The sequence below is a fragment of the Oryzias latipes genome, chromosome 15, assembly GCF_002234675.1.
Source record: "Oryzias latipes chromosome 15, ASM223467v1".
Taxonomy (NCBI): Eukaryota; Metazoa; Chordata; class Actinopteri; order Beloniformes; family Adrianichthyidae; genus Oryzias; species Oryzias latipes.
Window position 1 is genome coordinate 18,516,940 of NC_019873.2, and position 25,272 is coordinate 18,542,211.

The 25,272-nt window shown below is 38.8% G+C and overlaps 1 protein-coding gene across 2 annotated transcripts in view; it reads right to left on the minus strand.

The window, feature by feature from the left end:
* The window catches only part of LOC101165834 (ankyrin-3), a 113,422-nt gene extending 88,150 nt beyond the window's left edge, over window positions 1-25,272 (minus strand). Inside the window, exon 1 of one of the 2 annotated variants that reach the window (XM_023963649.1) lies at window positions 24,777-25,272. In XM_023963649.1, the coding sequence (XP_023819417.1) occupies window positions 24,777-24,845 (69 nt within the window). In that variant the 5' untranslated portion in view covers window positions 24,846-25,272. Of the gene's footprint in view, window positions 1-1,823; window positions 1,908-24,776 lie in introns of those variants that run through there. The other variant, XM_023963665.1, reaches the window with a different exon arrangement.

Consider the following 25,272-nt stretch of genomic DNA (forward strand, 5'->3'; position numbering starts at 1 on the left):
GCCACTGACACCTGATAAAAATGTTGTTTTAGATAACACAGGTTTGGAGTGTTTTACAGCCAAGGTCACACAACAGGAAAGTCTCATTTTTAACAAATTCATAGACAAATGTGGCTGCTAAAGACTGTTGTGGAAACTCTGTACGGTTCATGGGCATAGTGCATTCTGATCATTTATTGCCATCAGGGGTACTAAACATCTTTGAGGATGAAGGGTTTAATATTAAAATAAAAAGAATTGAGGGGAGGGGACAAAAACGGATGCAAAGCTACACTCAAATGCTAAAAATGTTGATTTTAAACATTCAAAGATTTTAATGTGCATTTTGATGCTTTGGAGGAATAAAACGTGAAAATCCTCTTCTTTAAAATGAGTGATCCATATGAGTAAAAAGAAGTCATCTTTGATCAGCCAGAAAACTGATGATGAAAGGGCAAAAACAGGAAGAACAAAATAAAAAATAAAAAATCAAAGAAAAAGAAAAGGCAAGCTATATTTGGATTTTGTTATCCAGGTGGTCCTTGAAGACAAATGTGACAAATGCAAATGCCTCTTTTTAAAATCACACAGGAAGTGAATTATGTAAATGAGAAACTACAGCTTTAGCTTTTTTGTGGCGCATCAAATAAGCGACAACAAACAATATCTATTTAGATTCATGTATTTGCATTAGTGGTGTGCTGAAAGAATTTTTATTGCTTTAAAAATCTCAAAAAGATTGTGATTTTGCAGCCAACATCACATCTCTAACAGCACAGAGACAAACAATAAAAGAAGAGAGATTTATCAGTGTTCCTTCACATAAAGCTTTAAGATGCTACTAGTTCTAATACAGAACACCCACTGCTCCCAAATCTCTCATTTTGCTCCAAATAAGCCATCTCTGCTGCTCCAGCTTGACAGCTGGGCTCTCAGGTCCTACATCAGAAGACATTTTCTGATCTGTCACTCCAGAAAAAAGTCTGAGTTATTGCTTAGTGTGGGGAGTACAGCTACAAAGGCCATGCACAAATCACACACACGCACACACACACACACACACACACTTCTCCCACAGCTCATTGTCCACAAGTCCCCACACAACCCCTGTCGCCCCAACTCTGCTTGGAGAAAAGATTTATCCGGCCATGCATGTGCTTTTCTGTCTCAGACCCCCACTGTAGCTTGCCTGCCTCAACCACTGCATATTATGTCCTCACCTTCATGTTGGTGGAGTTCAGCCTGTCATGATAGCTCAGGGAGGGAACAGACTGAAAAGGTAACGGGTCAAAGGGGAAAAGGAAAGTCCGCGGTGCAGAGATCCTCCATTACTCTGTCTCTGAGCTAACATTTCCACATGGGGTAGAGTAGATTTAGAAATATTTTTTTCAGTTAAATGGATTCTTTTAGAAGCTTTATTGATTAAAAAAAAAATCGTTCTACAACCTAGAATGAAGATAGATTTTCAAGACATTACCAATCGAAAACAAAAAAAACATGCACATGCCCAAGTCTAAACCTTTAGACTATTTTCTTAAAAAAATAAGCCTGTGGAATATCAAGAACAACAAATTCTACCTCCATAAACGCAAATAAGAAAGAAATTAAGAAACACTTCTCTTGGCAAATTGACCTCACAGCCACTAAAATCCATGTGCTTCCGCATGACTTTCCTCCTCTTCAAATCGCATCATCAACTAGTCGTCTCACCACATAAACAGGTTATTAATTTGCCCTGTCAGCCATGTGTCAGCCACTTTGCGGAAGCCCAGGTGTGCTCGTACAGGTGCCATCTGACATGTAAAATAAGAAACAGGTCCTTGAAGCTGTGCTTTGAAACTCACCCTCTCAACTCTTTGCATCTTCTGTCAATCCTGCCTGGGTGACATTGTCTGCACGTTCGTCTGGTGTAAAAAGGGAAAGCCTGTCGGAGGGAATGAACCGAACCAGAGCAGAAACGTGCGAGCACACAGCCCTTCCCACCTCACAGTAAAGCTTACGGGCCCTTAATCACAAGGAGTGCTAATCTTGTTAGGAGATCAACAAATGAGCCTCTCTGTACTGAAAAATAGAACATAACAACACAAACAAATGAGCAGGTCGGTGCTATTGTTCATTTAACAGTATTTATTGCTGTCAAAACACACAACTATTAGTTTGCAGATCACTAATATTTGAGATTTTCTAGAATCGCAAGTTTGAGGTCACTGAAGAAGGGGCTTTTTGCAGTAATGAATATATTTTGGGTCCAAAAAAGGTAAAATACTATGGCAATGAGCTGGCAGGATTCCTAGATTGTTCTTTGTCTTGCATTTTCGAAAATTTCTGTTTTTGTTAAGCAGCTGTCTGCAAAAAGACAGATATGTGTTGGTGCTACGCTACACATATGACAAAGCCAGCAACCACATAGGAGCTTCAAGATTCTCCACACCTCTTTTGGTCTCCATGGAAACAAGGACAGACACGAGGGAGCTGTGAGGAGACCATCACAGTGAAGAAAAAAAAAAAAAACATCCGTTCTGTGACTGGAATTTCACAGACTCCAGACAGTCTCAACAGTTTCTCACATTAGGGGATAAAAATTGATGTTTTTAAACAGAATATTTTGAACTGGCAATCTCAATGTGTACCCAACACCTGCCTTGAAAAATAAATTACAATTTTAATAATTAAAATAAAGAAATACATAATTAGTTAACAAGCTTGAGAAAAAGCATGGCAGAGAAAACCAAGTTGGGCAAAATTAAATGGTGGATCTGCCATTTATGTGAATCCATTTTCCGTTTCATGCTTTCAGCATTGACTCAGAAGGATGAATCATAATTTAAATAAACAAAACTTAACCCCGTCGGCGGAAATGAAAGAAAAAAAATAAACCTTAAATCATAACTTATGTCTGTGCCCTCAGTTTTCATGGCTCCAATAACATCTGTCTGCCTCCCAGATAAGCATCTGTAAACAGCTATAAACATAAGAGACACTATTTGTAAAACTTGACACCCAAAAAGTGAAAATGGCTTTTGCTGTCAAAAAAAAATCCTAACACTGGCTGTTCCATGACAGCCACACTAAGGATCACAAGCGTAGCTGAAAATATTTTCTAAACTTTTTTCAGAGCCAGGACTAGAACTGGGAACAGAATAAAGATAGAGACCAAACGAGGTCAGCAAGTTGACTGAGAGGTAATCATAAAGATAGACGTTTGATTCATTAATAGCAGTGAATAACAATGATTCTTGTCCATCTTAAATCAGCACCAAAATATAACAGAATCAGTTTCTATCACACAAAGACGATGTGTGCAGCAAACAAGACAGGATCATACAAAACATGATCACCTTTATTTATAGGGAGGAAGTGCCGCAAAAACAATTATCTTTGTACAATTTAATGTCAAAATGCTCTCAATAAATGAATTTTTTTGTTTTGCTTTAAATTTTTTGGGTATTTATTTTTTTTGTTTTCTACATATTTCTATAAGTTTGACTTTAAGGGCATTTAGTCTATACATGAAAATATTCAGAAATCATGATATAAAATTCTTTACTATACGGTGGCTTTAGGATCATTTCAGTAAAAAGGCATTCCCCTTTTGACGAACACCTACATAAACACAAAATAACCGAGTCACATGTGGCGAAAAAAAACAAAAAAACGAACTGTATCGCTGCATCTGAGCTTATTTGAAATGATTTTTTTTTAGAGGGAGGCCTGAGCTGTGGTCAGAGAATGTAAAAAACCATAGAAATGTCATCAACTCAACATCCTGCTGGAGAAAGCAACTTTTGAGGATGACACAGCATGAAATCATTACACTTTAAAAGCCAAAATAGTAAGTATGTTGAGCTTATGTTTGACAAGCACATCAAAAAAGCTTTATAACATGTTAGTGTCTTTTTTAATCTTTATTTTATGATTAAATATTCTTTGTTAGGTCAAAAACTGGTGTTCTGCAAATACTGCAACATCACAGCTCTGTAGTTGCGTAAAAATGGTTTGTGAGGGGCTGTAAGCTAGTGATGATGGGAAGTGTGGGAAGGCTTTCAGCACCAATGGTCCTACCAACCACTAAGAGGCTAATTTTTAATAAACCACTGCAGATGATGATCAAAGTGGGACTTTAAAGACACTATTCTGATGAAATAGTAAATTATCTTTGTACATTTTGCAATAAACATGCTCTCAATATGTGGAAAATATTGTTTAGGTTAGAATTTTTACAGCCTCGATTTTGGGACAAAGGATGCAAAAAGAGATGGCGGATCATCATTCAGGCACACACTGAGGGCCTTGTTAGAGGTTGCTAGCAGGCTGGTTACAGATGCCACATGCTTGCCTTAGTAGCCACTAGCAGAGCCAAAGAGCGAGTCTGGCGTGACACCAGTATTTCCGCAGCAGATTTGTTCAACACAGCCAGCCACATATGCCTGTAGCCATTCAGAGACACAGGAAGAAAAAAGCGTTTGAGTTGATTTACATTCTCTCGTCATCCTGCAACTGTTTCACCTCCTTTACCGAGACACTCTCTGTTTTAGGCTGCCCAGTGATCAGGATTGTCAGCAGGCAGCGAAAGACAGGGGCTTTGATGTGAAAGTACCGCTTCTTTGTCTATGTAAGGGGGGGAGGGGGGGGGTAGTTACAGCTTCTTAGTTCAACGCCCAACCCATCCTTCAGGTCTCAAAATTCACCTCCGTGTCATAGAAAGACAACTGTGAGAAAGCAAGCAGGCCGACATGGAGGGCAGTAATACAAAAGTGGAGAAAAATGAGGGAAGACAGAAAAGGCGACAGGTAGCAGCACATCTGCAGACTGAAAGTGTGAGGAAAAAAAGGAGGTCAGACAGCGATTTTTTTTTTCCACTGAACCAGAGTCCGTCTCCTTCAAGGTGGGGATTCTGCTGTGAATTGGTTTCCACTGTACAAACAGCTAATAACAATTTGTCTTTGAAATGTAGAAATATTGAACAGCACAATCTGATAACAGTTTTCAGCTGCTTAACTGTCATCGTGAGGAAAAATTTGGCCCTGAAATCAAAAAGCAATTCTTTCTGTCAATCGCATCTCAAAATCCATTCAGAATTTAGCAGGGAAGACCATGCTGCAGCACAATCTGGTTAACATGAGCAGAAAAGTCACCAGCACTCCTGTCTTTCTGCCCATTATTACATGTTTGGTTTGTTTCCTGTGATGATTAACCACTCAACGCTGGAACTAATTTAAAAAATGGAGCAGGAGTCAGGCTAACTTCATTTGCCTCCTACACCGTCAGCCACACATCTCCTGCTCCCAGCGCATCACCCAGTCGCAGCTTTGTGAAAATCAATGCTAATGTCCTCTTCATACAAAACCAACTGTGACTGTGCCACCAGAGCGTACAATTAGCTGTCATTTTCAGCTGGAAAACCGTATTTTATGTGAAATTCATGTGAAGTTTTTGGGCATATTGACGGTCTGGTGTAAGACAATAGTAATGCTACAACAATCACAAATGGTATTGATTTTATTACAGGACATCTGCAGGACAACTTTGTTACACAGAGGGAATCACTGAAGACAGGCATGCCATGAAATTACATTGCAAATGTTGATTTTGAAAACTTGTAGCCAGATCTCAATGGAATGGGATGCAAAACAAATAAAACTAAAGACCAGTTTTTGCCTTCTTTTATGCATTTTTACCACAAATTAAGGCATTAAATAGTTTATTTGTTTGCAGACAGCATTATACTTGAGCTGCTTCCTGGTGATCTGACTGGCATGGTGGCAAACTGGGGATAAATCTGCTTTAAACTCCAATATTTTCCCGAACCTATGTAAGTAGTTTAGGAGCATAAACATGAACAAGATTGATTAAAGCTTAAAGAGGCATTTTTGGCAGAATATTACAGAGAAGTGCCCTGCAATATGGCAACATGTCCGGAGTTTACCCCGCCTTTGCCCAACAGTAGCTGGGACAGGCTCCAGCAACCCTGTGACCCCGAAGGAGATACAATGGGATAAGAAAATGGATGAGTGGAAATTACAGAGAATTAAAGCTAATTAAAAGGAGATCACAAGAAGCACATTTGCCAAAACAATGTGAACATTTTTGAGCTATACATAGGGGGAAAATGTAATACTTAGTTAACTTTAGCAGGCACCACATCCTGCATACATATTTCTAAAAATATTGATTGTGTCATTTACTCACAAAATAAGAAAAAACATGTATTGATTAGTTTTCTTGGTATAGTTGTTGAAGTGTGAAGACCAGGCAAAACATTAGAATTATGTCAGCAAGTGCAATTATTTAACAGTTTTTGAAGACTTTAGAAGACTCGAAGAAGACTTGCAAGAATATTAACCATTACATTTTTTTAGAAAAAAAAACAACTTAATTTGGGAGTATGTTTATTGTAGCCTTTTTAAAATTAATCTTACAGTTCAGTAGAACTAAGGTGGCTGAGTATATAATGAAATCAAAGCTTTTCATTTTTTAACCTATTTTCTCTACTGTATTTTTACCACTTACATCACAATGGAAACAGAAGGCACAAAAAAGCCATGATAAACACCATCTTGTCCAGGTCAGTGTGGAGAATGGCTCTTTTTGTTTAATTAGTCAGAGGGAGGACATTTCTACATTTTGTTTCCTTTCAACCTACAGAGCTCTACTGGGCTAAACAGACTATCATTTAGGAACTTTGGCTTCAGTTTATCCTTTTTTGGCTGTGATATTTTGTCTTCCTACTCATCTTTTATATAACACACTCCCCTGTCAGTGATTTTTAAAAAAGTTTCTCTGTTTGGAAGATTTTGTATCACGTGTCAAAATCCCACAAGTATAAAAAGTGGTCCATACCTGTCTCTCCACTTTGGATATATTTTTTTCTGGATATTTCCATTATTTTTAATATATTTATATTCTGGATAAGCAGTGCTGTATTGGGCAGAACAAGTCCTAAATTGTTAAAATAAATAAATAAATAAATAAAAGGCTTGCTCTCATTGGGTAAACAAAGCCATCTGGGATGAGCTACAACTTTGAAGATATACTGGTCCATAGTGGGTGAGACGGCAAGGAGATTGCAGCAGTGATTTATTCATGACACAAGTGGGCGAAGACGGAGTCTGGCTCCCCTCTTTCTGTTCCCCGGACTCCTTTTCGACACCATATCATTCTCAAGTCCCCTTGTGCTCTGCTGAGTTACAGCATATTGCCCACATTTGACCCTCTTCAACTGCTTTTCTACCTACTTATATTAGTCATATTAAATCATCAACAGGCAGAGACGACTCATCCTTCTTCTGGACAGATTTTTATTGCAGAATCACAACAAACTGCTGGATTCAAACCTGTTTAAACCTATTTATGGTACCAAATTCATCCACAGTAATATTTAAAGAAGACTTGTTTTATTTGTTTGTGTTCTGAAGTTCAAAACAGGAAATTAGATTATGCTTAAGCATGAATTTGCAGACTTTTTATTTAACACATTTTAATATTTTCATTTTTTTCATTTGTCCATTTCTTATCCAGGAAGAAGGGATTGGGGATCCTAAAATGAAGCTAAAACTGCCACAACCCTCTTTGAAATCAGGAATGTTTTGAACCCCACATTGACAGTCTGCCAAAACAGCATGCAATCAATCAAACAATTAGTGACAGGGCTGCACAATGGTGTAGTGGTTAGCACTCTCCTCACAGGGAGAGAACCTGATTCCGATACCGCCTGCGACCTCTCTATGTGGAGTTTGCATTATGTCCTCATGCCTGTGTGGGTTTTCTCCGGGCACTCTGGCTTTTTTCTGTTGCCGTAGGTTAATTGCTGATTCTAAATTGTACCTAGTTGTAAATGTGAGTGTGTGTGTGTGTCTGTGTGTGTGTGGCCCTGCAACAAACGGGCAACCTGTCCAAGGTGTAGCCTATCTTTGCCCAATGGTAGCAAGGATAGGTCCCAGCATCCTCATAACCCTTAGGGATTCATCAGGTTCATAAAATGGATTAATGGATGGATGACCTAAACAAATGTCATAAAGGACTGGAGTCGGGAAGAAGTGTGCTTGTTTTTATCCATTCCCCATTTTTTCCATGAGTCACTAGTGCAAGAGCACAGGTGGTTCATAAAACATTATGCTGTTAGGTTTCAAAATTTAACTTGGTAAATGAACCCACAGGATACCAATAATGCTACAGAAGAAATGCTACAGAAACAAATTTACTCTGAAAATTAAGTTTTGAATCATTCCAAAAATGAATACTAGGACTAAATGGTCAGCATTACATATCTTTAACAGAAATTTTGTGTAATGAAGGATATATACCAACAGTTTTATCAGTGTGTATTACTTCTATGTATTTTGTTATGCTATTATGAAAATATTTGTGCATATTACAGAAAAACAATCAAAACATTTTTTTTTAAACTAATATTTAATTAAAATAAAGTCTTCCTGCTTTCAATAAAGTATTGTTACAGTTTTTTCAATGACTGTTCTGGTATCTGATGACAGAATAATCAGGTTCACCGCTTATAAAATGTCTGCTCAGGTTGTACCATGAATAAGCACACATACACACACGAACTCACACACACACACACACACACTCTGGAATGCATAAACAGATTCAAAGGGTAGCTCATTAGCAGACTCACACCCTCGCAGCTGGAGGTTGTCACATTGTGTGTTTTCTGTCTCTGACCCTAGGCAGGAGAAGCCCAGTCACTGTTATTAAGAGAAAAGACACCAGCCCTCTGTAACCACAGGGGCATTCCATAGCTGAAACGTGCACAAGCGCACCCACAGTCTCAGCCACATAAAAAAACACATTTAAAAAATTAAGACTTAATACAAAGGCATGTGCATCATGTTTAAATCCTTGTTTAGACTCAAATGGGCCTCATTTAGACCCAGAACAATGCATCCAACATGCCTTGATTGTCTGGTTTGGTTATCTAGCTACAGCTCTTTGGCAGAGTAATAAGTTAAATCCAATTCTTGTGTGAAATTAGGTGGATTTAGTCCCTGATTACTATTCTGCCAATTTAACCTACGTGCATTTGCAAGTGCATGCACATTTTCTTTGGTCTAGAGTTCAACGTGTTTGAAAGCATGATAATTAAAATGTCCAAGAACCAAACGTTTTTGCTTGGATGTATATCACAGATGTGACATGCAGATAATTTTCACTGACCAACAGTAGAAAAAGAATTAAGTTAAGTGAAAAAAATGAAGTTGGTAGTTCTACCTACATTTGAATTATTAAAATGCTGCTATAGTTTCTTCACAGAGTACCTCCATGTGTTCCAAGAAGCCACTTTGTACAGGACCTGAGGTCGATGCTCAATTTAAAAATCAATTTTTTCCCCATGCCGTTTCAAGTAACTACCAATGTGAAGAGGCTTTCCAGGAGAGAAAGTCAGGCTTTCACAAATCCTTCACAGTCTACTAAAAAGCTTGACTGGTAAAACAGAGTTGCCTTACTATTCTAACAGCCAACCTTATAGCATTTTTTCTTCACAGTACTGGTTTGCAGCCAAAATGTTTGTGTCACGATGAATGTTAGATGATAAGTGAGGTGAGAATTTTCTTTCCTTCAGTTTGATGGTTTGGAAGAGGGTCATAACAGAGTGTGTGTTTTGTTTTTCTGAAAGACCCACTTAGATGAAAATTGTATTTTTGTTTTTTTAACACGTTCTTGTGGCACTTTTCTCATGGTGGGGGATATTTATAAAAATAAATTATGCCAAAAACTGCATTTTAAAGTATTTTCTTTATTCAAATTAATGTGAATTAGGAACATACGAAAAAATGCAGTTTGAGAAATATTGTATTTGTTCTGTAGAAAATACGCTGGGCAGGCCACAAGCTCTCTGCTCTGCTCCATTCTGATGCATCCATATGTAGACAAAAAGATCCATGTATCTCTGTTTTCCTCTACCGAGCTGGCATTTATCAAAACTGTATGGCTGGATAGCTCCAACATTGCTTGCCATTATTTTTGCAAGTTCTTATTGACTGTGTAATATAACTGGACGAATCGCGTGCGACGACACCCATAGAAAATGCCTTGCTTCCGGTTGTAACCAAAGGAAGACAATTCGGTTGACATTTTTCCACAATGTGTCCATCGCCATGTTAGAACCAGACGTCCTCAATAAGCTGTGATTGATCTGTCTACACTTCTACGGTAACCACTCTCTCCAATCAGAAGTGAGCATGTTAGAAGGCCACACCCCTACCACGGAAAGGGGCTCTGGAGAATCTGTCAATCAAATGCTTCGAACATTCGACTCAAGGCCACCTACTTTTATTGAGGCATCTGATTGTTCAGTTAATAACTTGAATAACTTGTGCCTCAGCAGAAGTATCATGATAAACAAAAAATAGTATTAGCAAGAACACATTAATAAAAGGTAGCAGAGTAGGAATGGTTTTATTTTGACAAACATAATGACTGCGAAATAGCTGTTAATTTCTCAACAGAAGTCTACGGGATTTCGGCTTTTTGGAACCAGCGGGTAATTCCTGGCCAGGGCAAAGGGGATGTTCAGTCCAGTTCTCATATACAGTCAATGGTTGCACAGCTAAATGTTAGCTTGGGGGTGTGGGGCGCTGTAAGCAAGCGGGAGAGCACGTGAATAGATCGGTGACGGGAAGTTGGGGCAGGTTTACTCAATGGCAACAGTCCAGCGAACAATTCAGAGGGGAATTTCTGATGAATTACTGCCACTCTGCAGAAGCTATGTCCTAGAAAAAGACAAGTTTTTTTTTTTTTGATAAAACCACCATATAATTAAAAGACCACTGGGAAACGCTTTCAAAACAGATTGATAGATGATCAATGTGTGACTTTAAAGCTATATTTTGGATACAAATCTGGAAAAGTGTGTTAATAACCGGTACTTTGTGATGCGGTAGATTTTTAGAGAACTTTCAAATGTTGGTCAATCAACACTTTCTACAAGTCAAGATATATACCGGTAATGTCCTCAATAAAACACCAAAAAAGTGAAAGTATCAAACAACTGTGTAAATTACAGATAAGTTAAGATCTGTAAGTCTCACATACCCAAACTGATTAGGCAGTTTACAAACAATGCTATGATTTAGATAATGTAACTCTCTGGTTAAGATCACTGTCTGCTTGAAATAACTACTGCACCATGAAGGAGATGGAGCTAAAGACTGATTCATAAAGACAAATTCTGTCCAATTATTAGTCATTTTTCTGGTTGTGATGAGAAAGTGGGATAAAAATAGCTCCAGGCATAAGAGGAACAAAGCAGACAGTCACCTTTAACCCCTCTCAGAGGAGCACAGCGTATGATCAAATCAAAACCACATTAGTCTGCCTTCAACCCAAATTGAGATATCAATATCAAGCGGATTCCATCTTTTGGGCTCTTTCCCACTCTGAAGCTTTTAGAGTGAAGGAGACTGGAAAAGTTAGATGATAAGTGAGGTGAGAATTTTCTTTCCTGCTCTGGTTTCTAACAAATGTCACAGGTTTAGTAGAAAATGAGAGAGATGCTCAGTTATGCAATAAATCGAGAGAACCTGTGCTGGCACTATCGCTGAAGTCCCAGTGGCTCTCATGCATCCCTGCATGGAGTTTATTTCACCTGCGATGAATCTTTGCACAGATTTACATCCCCTTTAGAGATGTGATCCCACCCAAGTTTTCCTGTGCCTGAGCCATCATTCTCACCCGCCTCCTCCTTATCTGCTCATTCTTTTGGTTTCCCCAATGTACTCGGATGGCTCAGGTGGTGTTGCCTTGGGGGCCTACATGCTGTTGTCAACTCAGAACAGAAATCTTTAGCAGTTATTATTTCACATGCTGCATGCAGAAGGAACAGCGCGTCCACCCCCACACAATCCCCATTTGTGTGGTGTCGAGAGCCCACTGATAGAGTCACTCCTGAAGAAAGCAGCCAGACAGCCTGGGAAAAACCATAAAGCAGTGATTAAGGTAACATTGTGGAACTCCTGCCAAGAGCTGATCCATCCACTAACATAAAATTAGATAGGAATGTATTGCCACATTGATAAATGATTGATGAAAAGTACATTTTTTATGGTGCTGGTGTTTGACTTGACTTATTGAACACCTGGCTGTCATGATAAAAGTAAATGTGGCTGAATGATATTTTTAGCTTTCAATAAAAAATATAGAGTGGAAAGGGACCGTCTTATCTTTTTTTATTGGTTTAACTGTCATGTTCCAGACCTTAATTCTAAGACGAAAACTAATTTAATCAAACAATGTATGTTTAATGTTTAAATATTGTCATTTTAGTCTTTATTTTCTATTTTACAGAGAAAGCAACGGTTAGGTTTATGAGGCATGTCTTTACAACAAAATCGCACCAAATATGTTTGTCTAGATTACTGTTTAAATATATTTTTGCACTTATCATAAGAAATAAACTAACTTTTCAGGCTACGTTCACACTGCAGGTATTAATGCTCAATTTCGATGTTTTTTTAATTAAATTTTTTTGCAAGGCCGTTCACATTTCCAATTAAATGCGAACTTTGGTGATCTCCTGTGTGAACGTGAAATGACCCAGACGTGACCCGCATGCGCAGAAGAGTACTCAACGGTGAACAACGTAACTCGTAACAATAGATGTTAACAACGCTGGGCTTATCCTCCAAAATGCGGTCAAGCTCCTCGTAAAATGGACATGTGATATGTTGACGGCCACTTCGTTTGTTCCAGTCTTTAACCTCCTTGTGTTTGGCTTGGAGGCTTTTTATTTTTCGCTGGGATTGGAGCCAGGATCGTCTGTACCCACGCTCAGCCATTTCGCTGGAAATTTTTTTCAAAAACCGCCCAGTTGTGATAAGAGCCCTTGAGTTTGGCCTGAATAGAGCTGTCACCACAAATATTAATCCAGTCGTTACCTCGCTTCCCTTCCACTGAGTGGTCTCAGCAGCATCGTCCACCATGGTTGATGTTTATGTTCTCGTTCCCGCCTACTTCAACGCAAAATGATGACGTCTGTAGCATATCGTTGACGTACGGGTCGGAGACATGTGGCCTGGCCGTTCAGAAGGAGGTCATATTTGAAAAGATCGGATCTGTGTCATTCAGACTGTCATGAAAAGATCAGATACAGGTCGCATAGGGGCAAAAAAAAAAAAAATCGGAATTGGGTCGTTTTTGCCTGCAGTGTGAACGTAGCCTTCGTAAACTTTTCAGTAAAATGTAACAACTTGTTTTAAGACAAGTCTTAAACATATTGAGTACTTTTGATCTTGAAAGCATCTTATTTTAATTAATATTTCTAATAAAACTAGGTTTTTACTCAAAATGTACATATAATTTATATAAAATGTGTAATTCTAGTCTTAATAAGGATAGTTGGACTGTTGTAGCGTTAACATTTAATAATTAGGGGGGGAAAGTAGGCATGTATTTATGTATATAAATGCATCTATTTTAAAGATGTTTATTTTTTTTGAAAATATATGCTGATTTTGATAATATTTTACAATTGTTCTAGCAGTATACCTAAACGTGACTCTTTGAAGCCAATTTCAAGATGAAACTTTGACTTAAAAGGGAAAGACCTCACAACTTCTTTTAAGAAATCTTACCAAGACAAATTCTACATTTTACTGGCAGATTTCTTCATGTATAACAAGAGAAAAACATGTTGTATTCTTTAACTTGTTTAAAGAAAGACAATTTTTACAGGTCTGAATGTATTCCTGCGGTGGTCCTGAAGTAGAAAACACATCAATAAATCACTCAACACAAAAACATAATGTAGATCACATTGACGATAAAAGAAGTAAAATTAATTATCAAAAATTAGCATTACATTTTAGAAATCAAAACAAAAAAAAAACAGAATTCCAAGAAACAAAACACAATTCCAAATAAATTAAACAAAATAGAAAGGAAGCGTTTTGGGGAAAAAAAAAAAAAGTACCGGTAATAAAAAAACGGAAAAGGTTGGCCACATGGAATGACACTGAATGCATGATGAAGTTTGTTCACGTTTTCAACCGGACGTTGGTTGTCATGTAAAATATCTTCTGAATTAGATATTTCTTTAAGCTTTTGGCCACAACCACTGCAAAGGTTCAGTGATCTCTTATTCCGTTCTTAATCACAGTTCAGTCAAAACATTCTTCTACTTTCCCTCTTCATCAAAACTCAAACATCAACCAATCAGTGATGTGCCAATTTAGTCTCACTGTTTAACATTCCATTTCAATGTCTGGAAATGACATTTGTTTTTTATGAAACTTTTTTTTTTTTACATTTTGATTTCAAAAATGCTATGTTGGTGTTTTATTATTTGGTTTGTTTTTTAATTGTCTTTGTGAAATTTAATATGTTTTTGCGACAAGTGATTGGTTGGTGTGATTTGCACATCAGGGCCACCGCATATTACTGATGCCAGAATTCATCATCTTACTTAAATGAACAACATCCGGGATTAAAAGAGATGCTGGAAGACACAAATCACAGTTTCTGCTTTTCAGCAAACCATCTTCTCTCAGTTTCTGTGTCTTAAATGCCACCGGCTGAATTCAGGTCATGCTGAGTCCCCTGTTGTAAAATCTGAATCCAGAATATAGAATGCACACCCCGAAGACATGTGCTTTGAATATTTATTTTGAATAAACACCATCAGTCTGCAAATCAAACAGGGCCAAACAGGAATGTGCGCCACATGACATGAAGTCCTTGCATTGGGAATGAGTGTGGGAAAAAACATAGTCATTGTTACTGTCTGCATTACAGTTTTATTCATCAGCGATTTTTCTGTGGGGAAATGTCTGCAAAGACAAATGAACAAACCAGTGATGAATGGGGTACAAATTACCATTGACTTCGGCCTGTTTGCTCATTTTTGCCAAAGAAAACTATAAAATATAAATTAAGGGAAAAAAATCTGAGAAATGTGATCATAACATGGATGAATAAAAACCACTCTAACTGCCTTTGGTACGGAACAAAAGCTTTTGTTATCTTAGTCTGCAAATAGTTACCATGGCAACAATGGGTCAGGAGAGGAAGATGAGGATCCCAAACGTAAAAGGGAGTTATACATCTGGCGTTAAAAAGTCAGGTTCTGTGTTTACATTTGTTTTTGCTCGCTCTTTTTTCGCGAAACACAATAAAAATCCTTCCTGACAAAGCCGTGGGGAACGGAAAGAGACTTTGGGGGTTCTTGCAACTGTGACAACCAGCAGAGGAAAATACCAGTCCCAGTGGAGTACATATTATTATAGACATGTCAAAGCAGCTGCGTTCTGGGTCACCAAGCAACAGAGGTTGAAAATGTTGAGCTTTCTCACATTCAGATTTCATGGTGACTCAGTGAGTCTATTATTTTTGACAGTACTTTGATCCAGAAAAGCACATGCTCAAAAGTATTATTCAACACTCTAGAATTTAATTTTCACAGTGAGTCAGACCTTCTCTTTTTTTTAATTATAGACACATTTTGACACAGGTTTTAATAAAACACGTTAGACTCCAAGATTAAAGCCTGACTCCAGCTTCTGCCTTTCAAACATAGAAAACTGCTCCTTAAAATAGGCCTGAGATTACTGTGGTATTGATTCGTTTTTGCAGACAGCCTTAAAAAATATTTTAAAAAAACAATGGGTTTTTTTCACATTTTCATGCTTTTGCAGATGATGCAAGTGGAAAACATGACTAAACTCTTTTTACATCCTCTTAACCCTTTACCATCTGAGACGTGGCCAGTGACACCCAAATAACACATGCTCTTTGACCTACTGTGACTCTTTGACTGTTTACACAATCAACATGAATTAGGAGATACTGATGCGGAGAAAACCACCTTTGCACCAATATGCAACACACCAATAACAAAGTTTTGCATGCCGGCGCAAAGCTACTTTTCTCTGTGACAGAGTCCGCTGATTTATGTTGATTGCATAAACACTCCAGTAAAGTGTTTCATATTAGTGCAAAGCTACATTTCTCTGCTTCAGAAACAAAAGTTTAGGATTACAGCAAAAATTGAATACTTTTGGTTCCGTTGTTGCACCCAATATTAAAGGGTTCATTATTTTGGTCCCGATTGAGTCCAGAACCTTGCACTTGGTTTGTATTCAGACTGCCTTCAAACGGACCATTCTGTTACGAACCAAAGCTACTTTTCTCTTCCTCAGAAACTGCTGGAATTGTGTTAATTGTGTAAACAGTTGAAGAGTTTCTGTAATTGAAAGAATGTAAACACTGGACCTAAAGCTGTGGTGTTTAAGGGTTAACCTGCCCATGCCCAGGTTGACAGCTTGCTAGCCATCTCATTCATTAAACCATGCCGAAACTCCTAGATGCATGTCAATTTTTTGGACAACCACTGGTAACAAATTGGTGACAGTTGTATGATTGTGAAATTAGCAAGCAAACATTTTGAAAGTATTCTGTTTTGATAAAAACGTTTAACATTCTTTTAAATCAGAATGTTTGAAGGGTAAAGGCAGAACCTAACCTCACAACTATTATGAGTAATTAAAAAGAGCAATGTCAGTAATGTCAGTAATGTCAGTAATGTCAGTAATGTCAGTAATGTCATTTTTTGTTCTGTTTTCCTCCTTCGCGTCAACAGATTTTGTACATGCCAAACTTTTATAGAGTAGGGGTCAGTACAAAGGAATGCATTTTTTCTTTTCAACACACTCCAGTCTGGTATGTTTTAATTGCCTGAATACACCTGATCCAGAAAATCAGCTGTAAGACATAAGATGTCTATGAAACACGGAAATACAGCGACCGTTAATGACTGGAATTACCCTCCCCTGAATTGAATGGAAAAACTGAGAATTCATGTTTGAGGCTGGTTTCAAACATCAAAGTAACTGGAGCCACGTTAGTTCACCAGGTAACCACTAAGTGGCTCAATAAGCAAGTCATTTCCTCCAAAAAAACAAGAAACAGTTTAGGATTACAGCAAAAATTGAATACTTTTGGTTCCGTTGTTGCACCCAATATTAAAAGGGTTCATTATTTTGGTCCCGATTGAGTCCAGAACCTTGCACTTGGTTTGTATTCAGACTGCCTTCAAACGGACCATTCTGTTACGAACCAAAGCTACTTTTCTCTTCCTCAGAAACTGCTGGAATTGTGTTAATTGTGTAAACAGTTGAAGAGTTTCTGTAATTGAAAGAATGTAAACACTGGACCTAAAGCTGTGGTGTTTAAGGGTTAACCTGCCCATGCCCAGGTTGACAGCTTGCTAGCCATCTCATTCATTAAACCATGCCGAAACTCCTAGATGCATGTCAATTTTTTGGACAACCACTGGTAACAAATTGGTGACAGTTGTATGATTGTGAAATTAGCAAGCAAACATTTTGAAAGTATTCTGTTTTGATAAAAACGTTTAACATTCTTTTAAATCAGAATGTTTGAAGGGTAAAGGCAGAACCTAACCTCACAACTATTATGAGTAATTAAAAAGAGCAATGTCAGTAATGTCAGTAATGTCAGTAATGTCAGTAATGTCAGTAATGTCAGTAATGTCATTTTTTGTTCTGTTTTCCTCCTTCGCGTCAACAGATTTTGTACATGCCAAACTTTTATAGAGTAGGGGTCAGTACAAAGGAATGCATTTTTTCTTTTCAACACACTCCAGTCTGGTATGTTTTAATTGCCTGAATACACCTGATCCAGAAAATCAGCTGTAAGACATAAGATGTCTATGAAACACGGAAATACAGCGACCGTTAATGACTGGAATTACCCTCCCCTGAATTGAATGGAAAAACTGAGAATTCATGTTTGAGGCTGGTTTCAAACATCAAAGTAACTGGAGCCACGTTAGTTCACCAGGTAACCACTAAGTGGCTCAATAAGCAAGTCATTTCCTCCAAAAAAACAAGAAACAGTTTAGGATTACAGCAAAAATTGAATACTTTTGGTTCCGTTGTTGCACCCAATATTAAAAGGGTTCATTATTTTGGTCCCGATTGAGTCCAGAACCTTGCACTTGGTTTGTATTCAGACTGACGTCAAACGGACCATTCTGTTACGAACCAAAGCTACTTTTCTCTTCCTCAGAAACTGCTGGAATTGTGTTAATTGTGTAAACAGTTGAAGAGTTTCTGTAATTGAAAGAATGTAAACACTGGACCTAAAGCTGTGGTGTTTAAGGGTTAACCTGCCCATGCCCAGGTCAACAGCTTGCTAGCCATCTCATTCATTAAACCATGCCGAAACTCCTAGATGCATGTCAATTTTTTGGACAACCACTGGTAACAAATTGGTGACAGTTGCATGATTGTGAAATTAGCAAGCAAACATTTTGAAAGTATTCTGCTTTGATCGAAGCCATTAACATTCTTTTACATCAGAATGTTTGAAGGGGAAAGGCAGAACTTAACCTCCCACCTATTATGACTAATTACAAAGAGTGATGTCAGTAATGTCAGTAATGTCAGTAATGTCCTTTTTTGTTCTGTTTTCCTCCATCGCATCAACAGATTTTGTACATGCTGAACTTTTATAGAGTAGGGGTCAGTACAGAGGAATGCATTCTTTCTTGTTTTTTTTTTTCCCAACACACTGCTGTCTGGTATGTTTTAATTCCCTGAATACACCTGATCCAGAAAATCAGCCGTAAGACATAAGACGTCTAGAAACACGGAAATACAGCGACCCTTAATGCCTGGAATTACCCTCCCCTGAACTGAATGGAAAAACTGAGAATTCATGTTTTAGGCTGGTTTCAAACATCAAAGTAACTGGAGCCACGTTAGTTCACCGGGTAACCTCTAAATGGTTCAAAAAACAAGTCATTTCCTCCAAAAAACAAGAAACAGCTTAGGATTACAGCAAAAATGGAATACTTTTGGCTCTGTTGTTGCACCCAAAATTTAAGGGTTCATTATTTTGGTCCTGATTGAGTCCAGAACCTTGCACTTGGTTTGTATTCAGACTGACGTCAAACAGACCATTTTGTTACGAACCAAAGCTTGTAAACAAAAGCATGTGAATGAAGATCTCTTCAGTAATTGAACAGGAGTTACAAGGGCGGTGCAAATTAACGAGAGAAAGAATAATGGAAATCCTATGCCTCGCAATCCTTGTCCAGATAGTTTACTTATTCGAACTTTATATTTGCTGATCAATTTTGAATGTCCATGTCAAAGTCAGTTACAACACTTTTCACTGCTGCTTTGGGGCAGAGGCCTGCTGCAAGGCGGTTACTTAAGAGACGACAGCTAAGACCGTACGCTGATGTGTTTATGACATAGATTGAAAGTAAAACAGAATGAAAAGTAATGTGTGTCATATCAAAAGTCGTTTTTATGAGCCTGCATTCATCCGATCACATTTCAATGAGTTACTGTGTTTCATCGTTGCTCTATGTTTGTCCGAGGCTTATGGTTGCCTCATTCGTACTTTGTCCCACAATGCTCGGCTACGGTGGCCGTTTGGTCCCTTTATTCTGCTCCGAGCATTAAACCTATTCAGACTGAGGAAAAACTCAGAGCGAACTCTGACTTTCTTTAAATAACCATAAATAAAACTGCCAATGGGCAGGAAAAGTGGTCTCACAACAAATTTTTAGGTTTTTTTTTAATTTTTTTTAACTTGTCCTGTCCAACAGCTAGGCAGACAAATTTTTATGTTAAGAAAAAAATTTCCTATCACCAAGACTAGCCAGGAGTTTTTCATGGAAAAAAGTCTTTTTAGTTTCTTAAGATTCATTTTTTTCAGTGTAAGCGTCAAATCCTTAGCTCCACAGTTGCCTGAGAGAGCATACTCCAAACATGGCTAGGCTTGTTTGTCCCGCAAACAGTATTTGGGAAAGTCCATGGCTTTGGCATTGTCAAATCCAACCAAATAGCAATGACCACTGAGCTGAAAAAAAGGCTTCAACTTGGATTAATCTGTCACATGGCCACAAACTGCCCATATGATTTATCTCACCACTATAAAACTTAAAAGTGGAATTTTTTTAACATATTAATCAAGAAATGTCATTGCTAACACAAATGACCAAAAACAAATGTGTTCAAAACAAAACAATGAAAAAAAAGAAAATATTTAAACCTTTCAGCCTATGCCCAGCTCACGCCTCCCTCTCACTTCCCCATCATCAATCACACCTCCTCTCTCTCCATTGCGCACCTCATTCCCCTCCCTTCTTTAATGCTTTCTCTCTTTCTTTTTCACCTCATCCCTCATTCCTTCCCTTAGCGGAGAGAAATGAACAGAAAGAGTTCATCTAAAAGTGATGGAGCTCCGACAGGCTGATCTCTCTGCCCTCTCCCCAGGGCGTGCAGATGTGCCCGTGCTCTGAGACGCCTACCCGAACACACGTGCACACCACAGCGCAGGAGCACACCCGCCCACACACTTGCATACTAACAGAAAACCTGAGGGAACACATTTGTGTTTACTTATACAAAAAAGCCAATAAAGCATGAGTGAACGTGGGGAGTTTAAGGGTATTGTATGAGATTGTGAGACACAACACACCAGATCCGTCTTGAATCAGAATTTTCCAATTTTAATCAGCTTTTTAAAGGTTAATTTCCTAATATTAAATGTATAAAGATGTGAGAAAATTAAGTAATTCTCCTGACATGATAAGAACACTTTTTAAATCAATTTTTCCTGATAAAAAAGTTGAAAAATGTAAATTGTTCAACAGTTTAAAGATATCCATGAGATTGGTAAATATTGAAACTGTTTGACAGTAACGATTATTAGTATTTATACTCTGATAACTTTACTTTTTATTAAAAGGAATGTCAACATGCTATTAAAAACTAGCCTAATTATCCCACCTATTACAGTATTTATACGTTCTGCAGACTCTCCAGGAGAGCATGAGGCATAACCTTTTTAAAGAATTGATCTGTGCCAAGTCCATTAGTGTAATCTGCAAAAACAAAAGCAGCACTTTGCTTGCTCTTTCCTCCACACACATACACGAATGCAGACAGACTTCCCGTCAGCACATTCGCCAGTGCCCTGCTAATATCTGGGGGATGTGATGTGCCGTTCTTCTTTGAAGGCGCTGTCACAGAACGGCTTATTTCACCAGTCCTCCAGACGCAGGCCCTCTGTCTCTGACAGGGTTTTTCCATCCAAGACAAAGAACAGAGGAGCTTGAACCTTTCTGCCTGGATGGCTGGATGGTTCATTAGAAGCAACACAATAAAAAAAAAAATAAAAAAAGGGAGACATATGCTGAGTTGTGAGGAGTGTTTTGAATTTTTTAAAAAAATATTCAGAGTTCATCTTCTGCTAATTAAAACAGTCAGGAAATGATCCCACATTGAAGTTTGAAATAAGAGATCGCATGACAAAGCAACAGCATGTAAATGAACTCTGCTACCCCTCCAGTTGAGCTTTGAAAGTGAGTGGCAGTGACAAAATATCCTCTCTGTGGAGAAATAAGATCAACAACGGCGGCTTGTTTGTGACACAAATCCAGTGGTTCCATGATACCACATTTCACAGCTGTCTCTGCTCGTCATCATGTCTGAGGGATCTGAAGCTTTGAAAGGGAGACTTTTTGGTTGGGTTTTTCTGACACAAACACCACCTCCTCACATTACATTTGCACGGGTACCCGGATGTTTAAGCATACCAAAACGTGTTATGGGATAGTTTTTTTTAGACCTGGATAAAAGAACGTAAGCAATATGTGCTAATATGCATTATGTAACACTAGTATCCATGTTTGTTCTGTGGGCAAAGTGTGCATGTAAACATGCAGGGGGCTTCTGCGTTCAAAACTCTCATGTAGCTTGTCCCATTTTTAAGACCGTTTTTGGGCTCTACGTACAAACACGCTTGAAAGTTATATGAATCGGGGACTCGAATTTGATGGTGACAGTCGAAGCAGAGAAGACAGGAGAACCGACATTTCAAAATTGAGCATGGAGGAGACATTATTAATCGCGTTTTTTGCCCGGAGGGGATTTTATGACACAGAGTCGTTTGTTTCTCAAAATAGATCTGGGAAAGAAAAAGCCTAACACAAGATTTGCGAGATTTAAACATTTCGCACCAAGCCTCTTCCAACTGCAGGTGGCAGACATGGCGTGCTAAAAAGCGTCCGTGGTGTAGTGGTATGCCGGTCGGCCTCTGATCGGAATATTGCAGGTTCAATTCCCGCCTTGCCTGCCCATTTGTGGAAGTCTCCTTTGGCAAGACACTGAACCCCACTTTGCCCCTGGTGGAAGGTTGGTGCCAGTGTTCAGCAGCGGAGCCGCCACCAGTGTGTGAATGTGTGTGTGAATGGGTGAACAAACAAATTTGTCAGAAGCTTAAGTATTAAATATAGAATTGAAGATATTTTGTTAATTTCTTTTTACCTTTTTTATACAAAAAAATATTGTGCTGAACCAGTCAAACAAATTATAAGATGAACACAGAAAGCATGGCTAAATGGGTGCTCAGATATCTGACAAAACATTTCTCTTCACCCAAGGAAAGCTTCCAAATGGAAGGACGAATCTCTGCCATTGAGTCTTCAGTTAGTTTGGTGTGTGTGTGTGTGTGTGCGTGCATGCGTGTGTGTGTGTGTTTGAGTTATGTAAATCTTATTATCTGTATCACTACATCAAATTCTTATCATTAAGCCTCTTTGAGATCATAGACCATTTGGAAGAACATCAAAGCGCTGCACAAACACACTGAGAAATAGTTAGCAATTCAAACACGGCAGACATGCCACACTTCACCACACATAAACACTGATACGTACAAAAACAAAACACAATGTGCAACACCAAGACTGTTTTGTTGATTAACGATCCCTGTCGTCTGGGATAAATCTGAGACCTTGAGTCAAAAGATGATCTTATCCTTGAGCTTGCAGCCATTATGGTAGCTGCCTCATGAAAAATAAATTTCTCTTCCAGCCACTGAGTTTACCAGTCCGCCCCTCTTTCCTCTGCCTGCTCTCACCCTCGACGTCTTTCGCTCACTTCAGAAACTAGTTGCCATGGCGACAATCATTAACACATCTGGCAGATATCTGGTGAGCACATGCGCACGCAGCAAAAGCCAAGCGCACATTTGTGCCAGTTGTCACACAGCAAACAACACACATATGCAAAAAAGAAAAGAAAAAACATTTGAGTGGATTATTTTTCTGTGGAGTTCTCTGCTTCATGGTTGGAGACTGTGGGAGGGAGATAACATGGATGTTTACTGGGGGAAAAATAGAGAAGTTTCAGATTTAGTCCTAAACCCACAGTCTAAGTTAACCTTGTTTCTCTGATGTGAGACGAGGAATTTCTACATTCCAGACTGAAATGCAACATTTTAGAAAAAAAGGCTTTCAGATAATAACAACACAAGTCAGTAAACTGACTGTCCAATTTTAATAATTTAGTTAAAAGCTGCTGTGTTTATAATGGTATTTGTCGTGGGGCTGCAAGTTGTTGCATGTAGGTAAATATGGACTGGTAGTTATGTAAGTTGATCTAAATTTGAGAAAGAAATAAAGGAGGCTTTGGGCCAGGCACAGTTGAGCATGTTGAGTTTTCACTGCTGTGGGCCCAAACCGTTAAACATCACGCCAACGCAACATGAGGCATGTGGTTTGGAACTTTTTAGCAGACAACAATTGTTTTTTTTTTTTTTGTTTTCCTTTAGTTTTCTAGTTTCGTTTCCAATTTGATGACAGTAAATCCACCTTTTTTTTTTTGCAGAATTCTGTCTTTCCACCTGTGTACTCAGTCTGTCACCTGCTGTCAGGACCTCAATTTCTCTGGAATTACTTCTTTGCTACTGAAGAATATACTAAGGTCAAGACAGCACAGATTTGCATGCCTGTGAAGATTGCATAGTTTAAGCACTATTCACCAAAGGCAGTCTGAAGAACCAGACTGACAGCTTTACCGGAAGCCACTCACTTGATATAACACACACTTAAAGCCCTTTCTGTCGTGCTTTAGTCTTTTTCAGTCCTCCAAATCCCTGATCTCGTGGGACACACTTAATCTCCTTTTTTAGGAAACTAATTTTCCTTCATGATCAACAGCTTTCATTGGCAAAACAGTTGAATTATAGCCTTGACAATGCCATAAATGCTTTAGAGGGACAGGAACCAGAACACACCTTTAATTAAGGCTGAACCACAAATTCTTCAAGGTGTTTAACTGTCACCCACATTCAGAAAATTACACAGAAGTGCACACACGCACACACGCACAATGCAAAAACATTCTACACCATAGGTCCAAACATGTTTATGTGGTAAACACCCAAGTTCAAAAAACATGAAAACAACTTTGCCCAGAACGGACAGAATGTGTTCGTGCATGTGGTATAGATGTGTGCACGCACAACTGGGAAGGAGTTCGACAACACAACAGATGCCTGCGCTGTACGTGTGTTATGCTGCCCCCACCCTAACCCCTGAGGACATCCCCTTGCCTTGCATTCGAAATGTTGTTTTTTTTTCCACTCCACACGCTTCCCTTCTTTAAGTCAGCCATCCATGGCAAAACACCCTGACGGACCAGTTGCAACATCAAGAAAACAATAACCGGTGATTGACAGGCGGTGCTTCAGTTTGCTTTGAAAGCATTACAGAATGCATATTTCTCTTTTTGTGTGATCAACACTCAACAGAAAGAAGACATGAGACAAAAAAAAAAATCCAATGTACAGATTTTACTGACTCTTTCATAAACAACCTGACACTTGCAGATTAGTCAAATACCCAAATATAGAACCCTCTCAATACAACACACCATGCTCAAACACATCTTACCCCACTTTTATGAACCAATCTCATCATTTCAACCAAAAAGGCACAACAAAACAAAAGCAACTCTTACCTTTTTGCCTTTCTTTTTGCGATGGACTCCTTTCCCGCTGCCTGTTTTCTCCTTAGCCTCCTCACTCATATTCAGAGCTCTCCCCCAGTTCCTCTCTTTTCCTCACAGATTTTAAAATCCAGCATGTAGAAGCTTGTGAAAACGAGCACCCAGAGCCTCTGTCTTCACAACCAAAATGTTGCCACAGAAATGTCCATTGAGAAGCCCAGAGAGGATCTCTCCATGTAGACTGGGAGTGTGCACGAAGACAGGAGAGACTAGGAGGACTGTGCTGATGCTTTCTCCCTCCTTCACCACCACCACCTCCTTCTTCTCCTCCTCCTTCTTTCCTCTCCACGTTCTCAAACACACACACACACTCTAGCGAGCACGCTTGCTGAGGTCCACTCCCACTTGCTGCCTCTGCTTTGCACAATTGGCGACTCTCTCCGGCGCTCAGAAACAGGGTGTGGATGAAGGCGGAGAGTATGGAGGTAGAGACAGAGGAGGTTTAGAA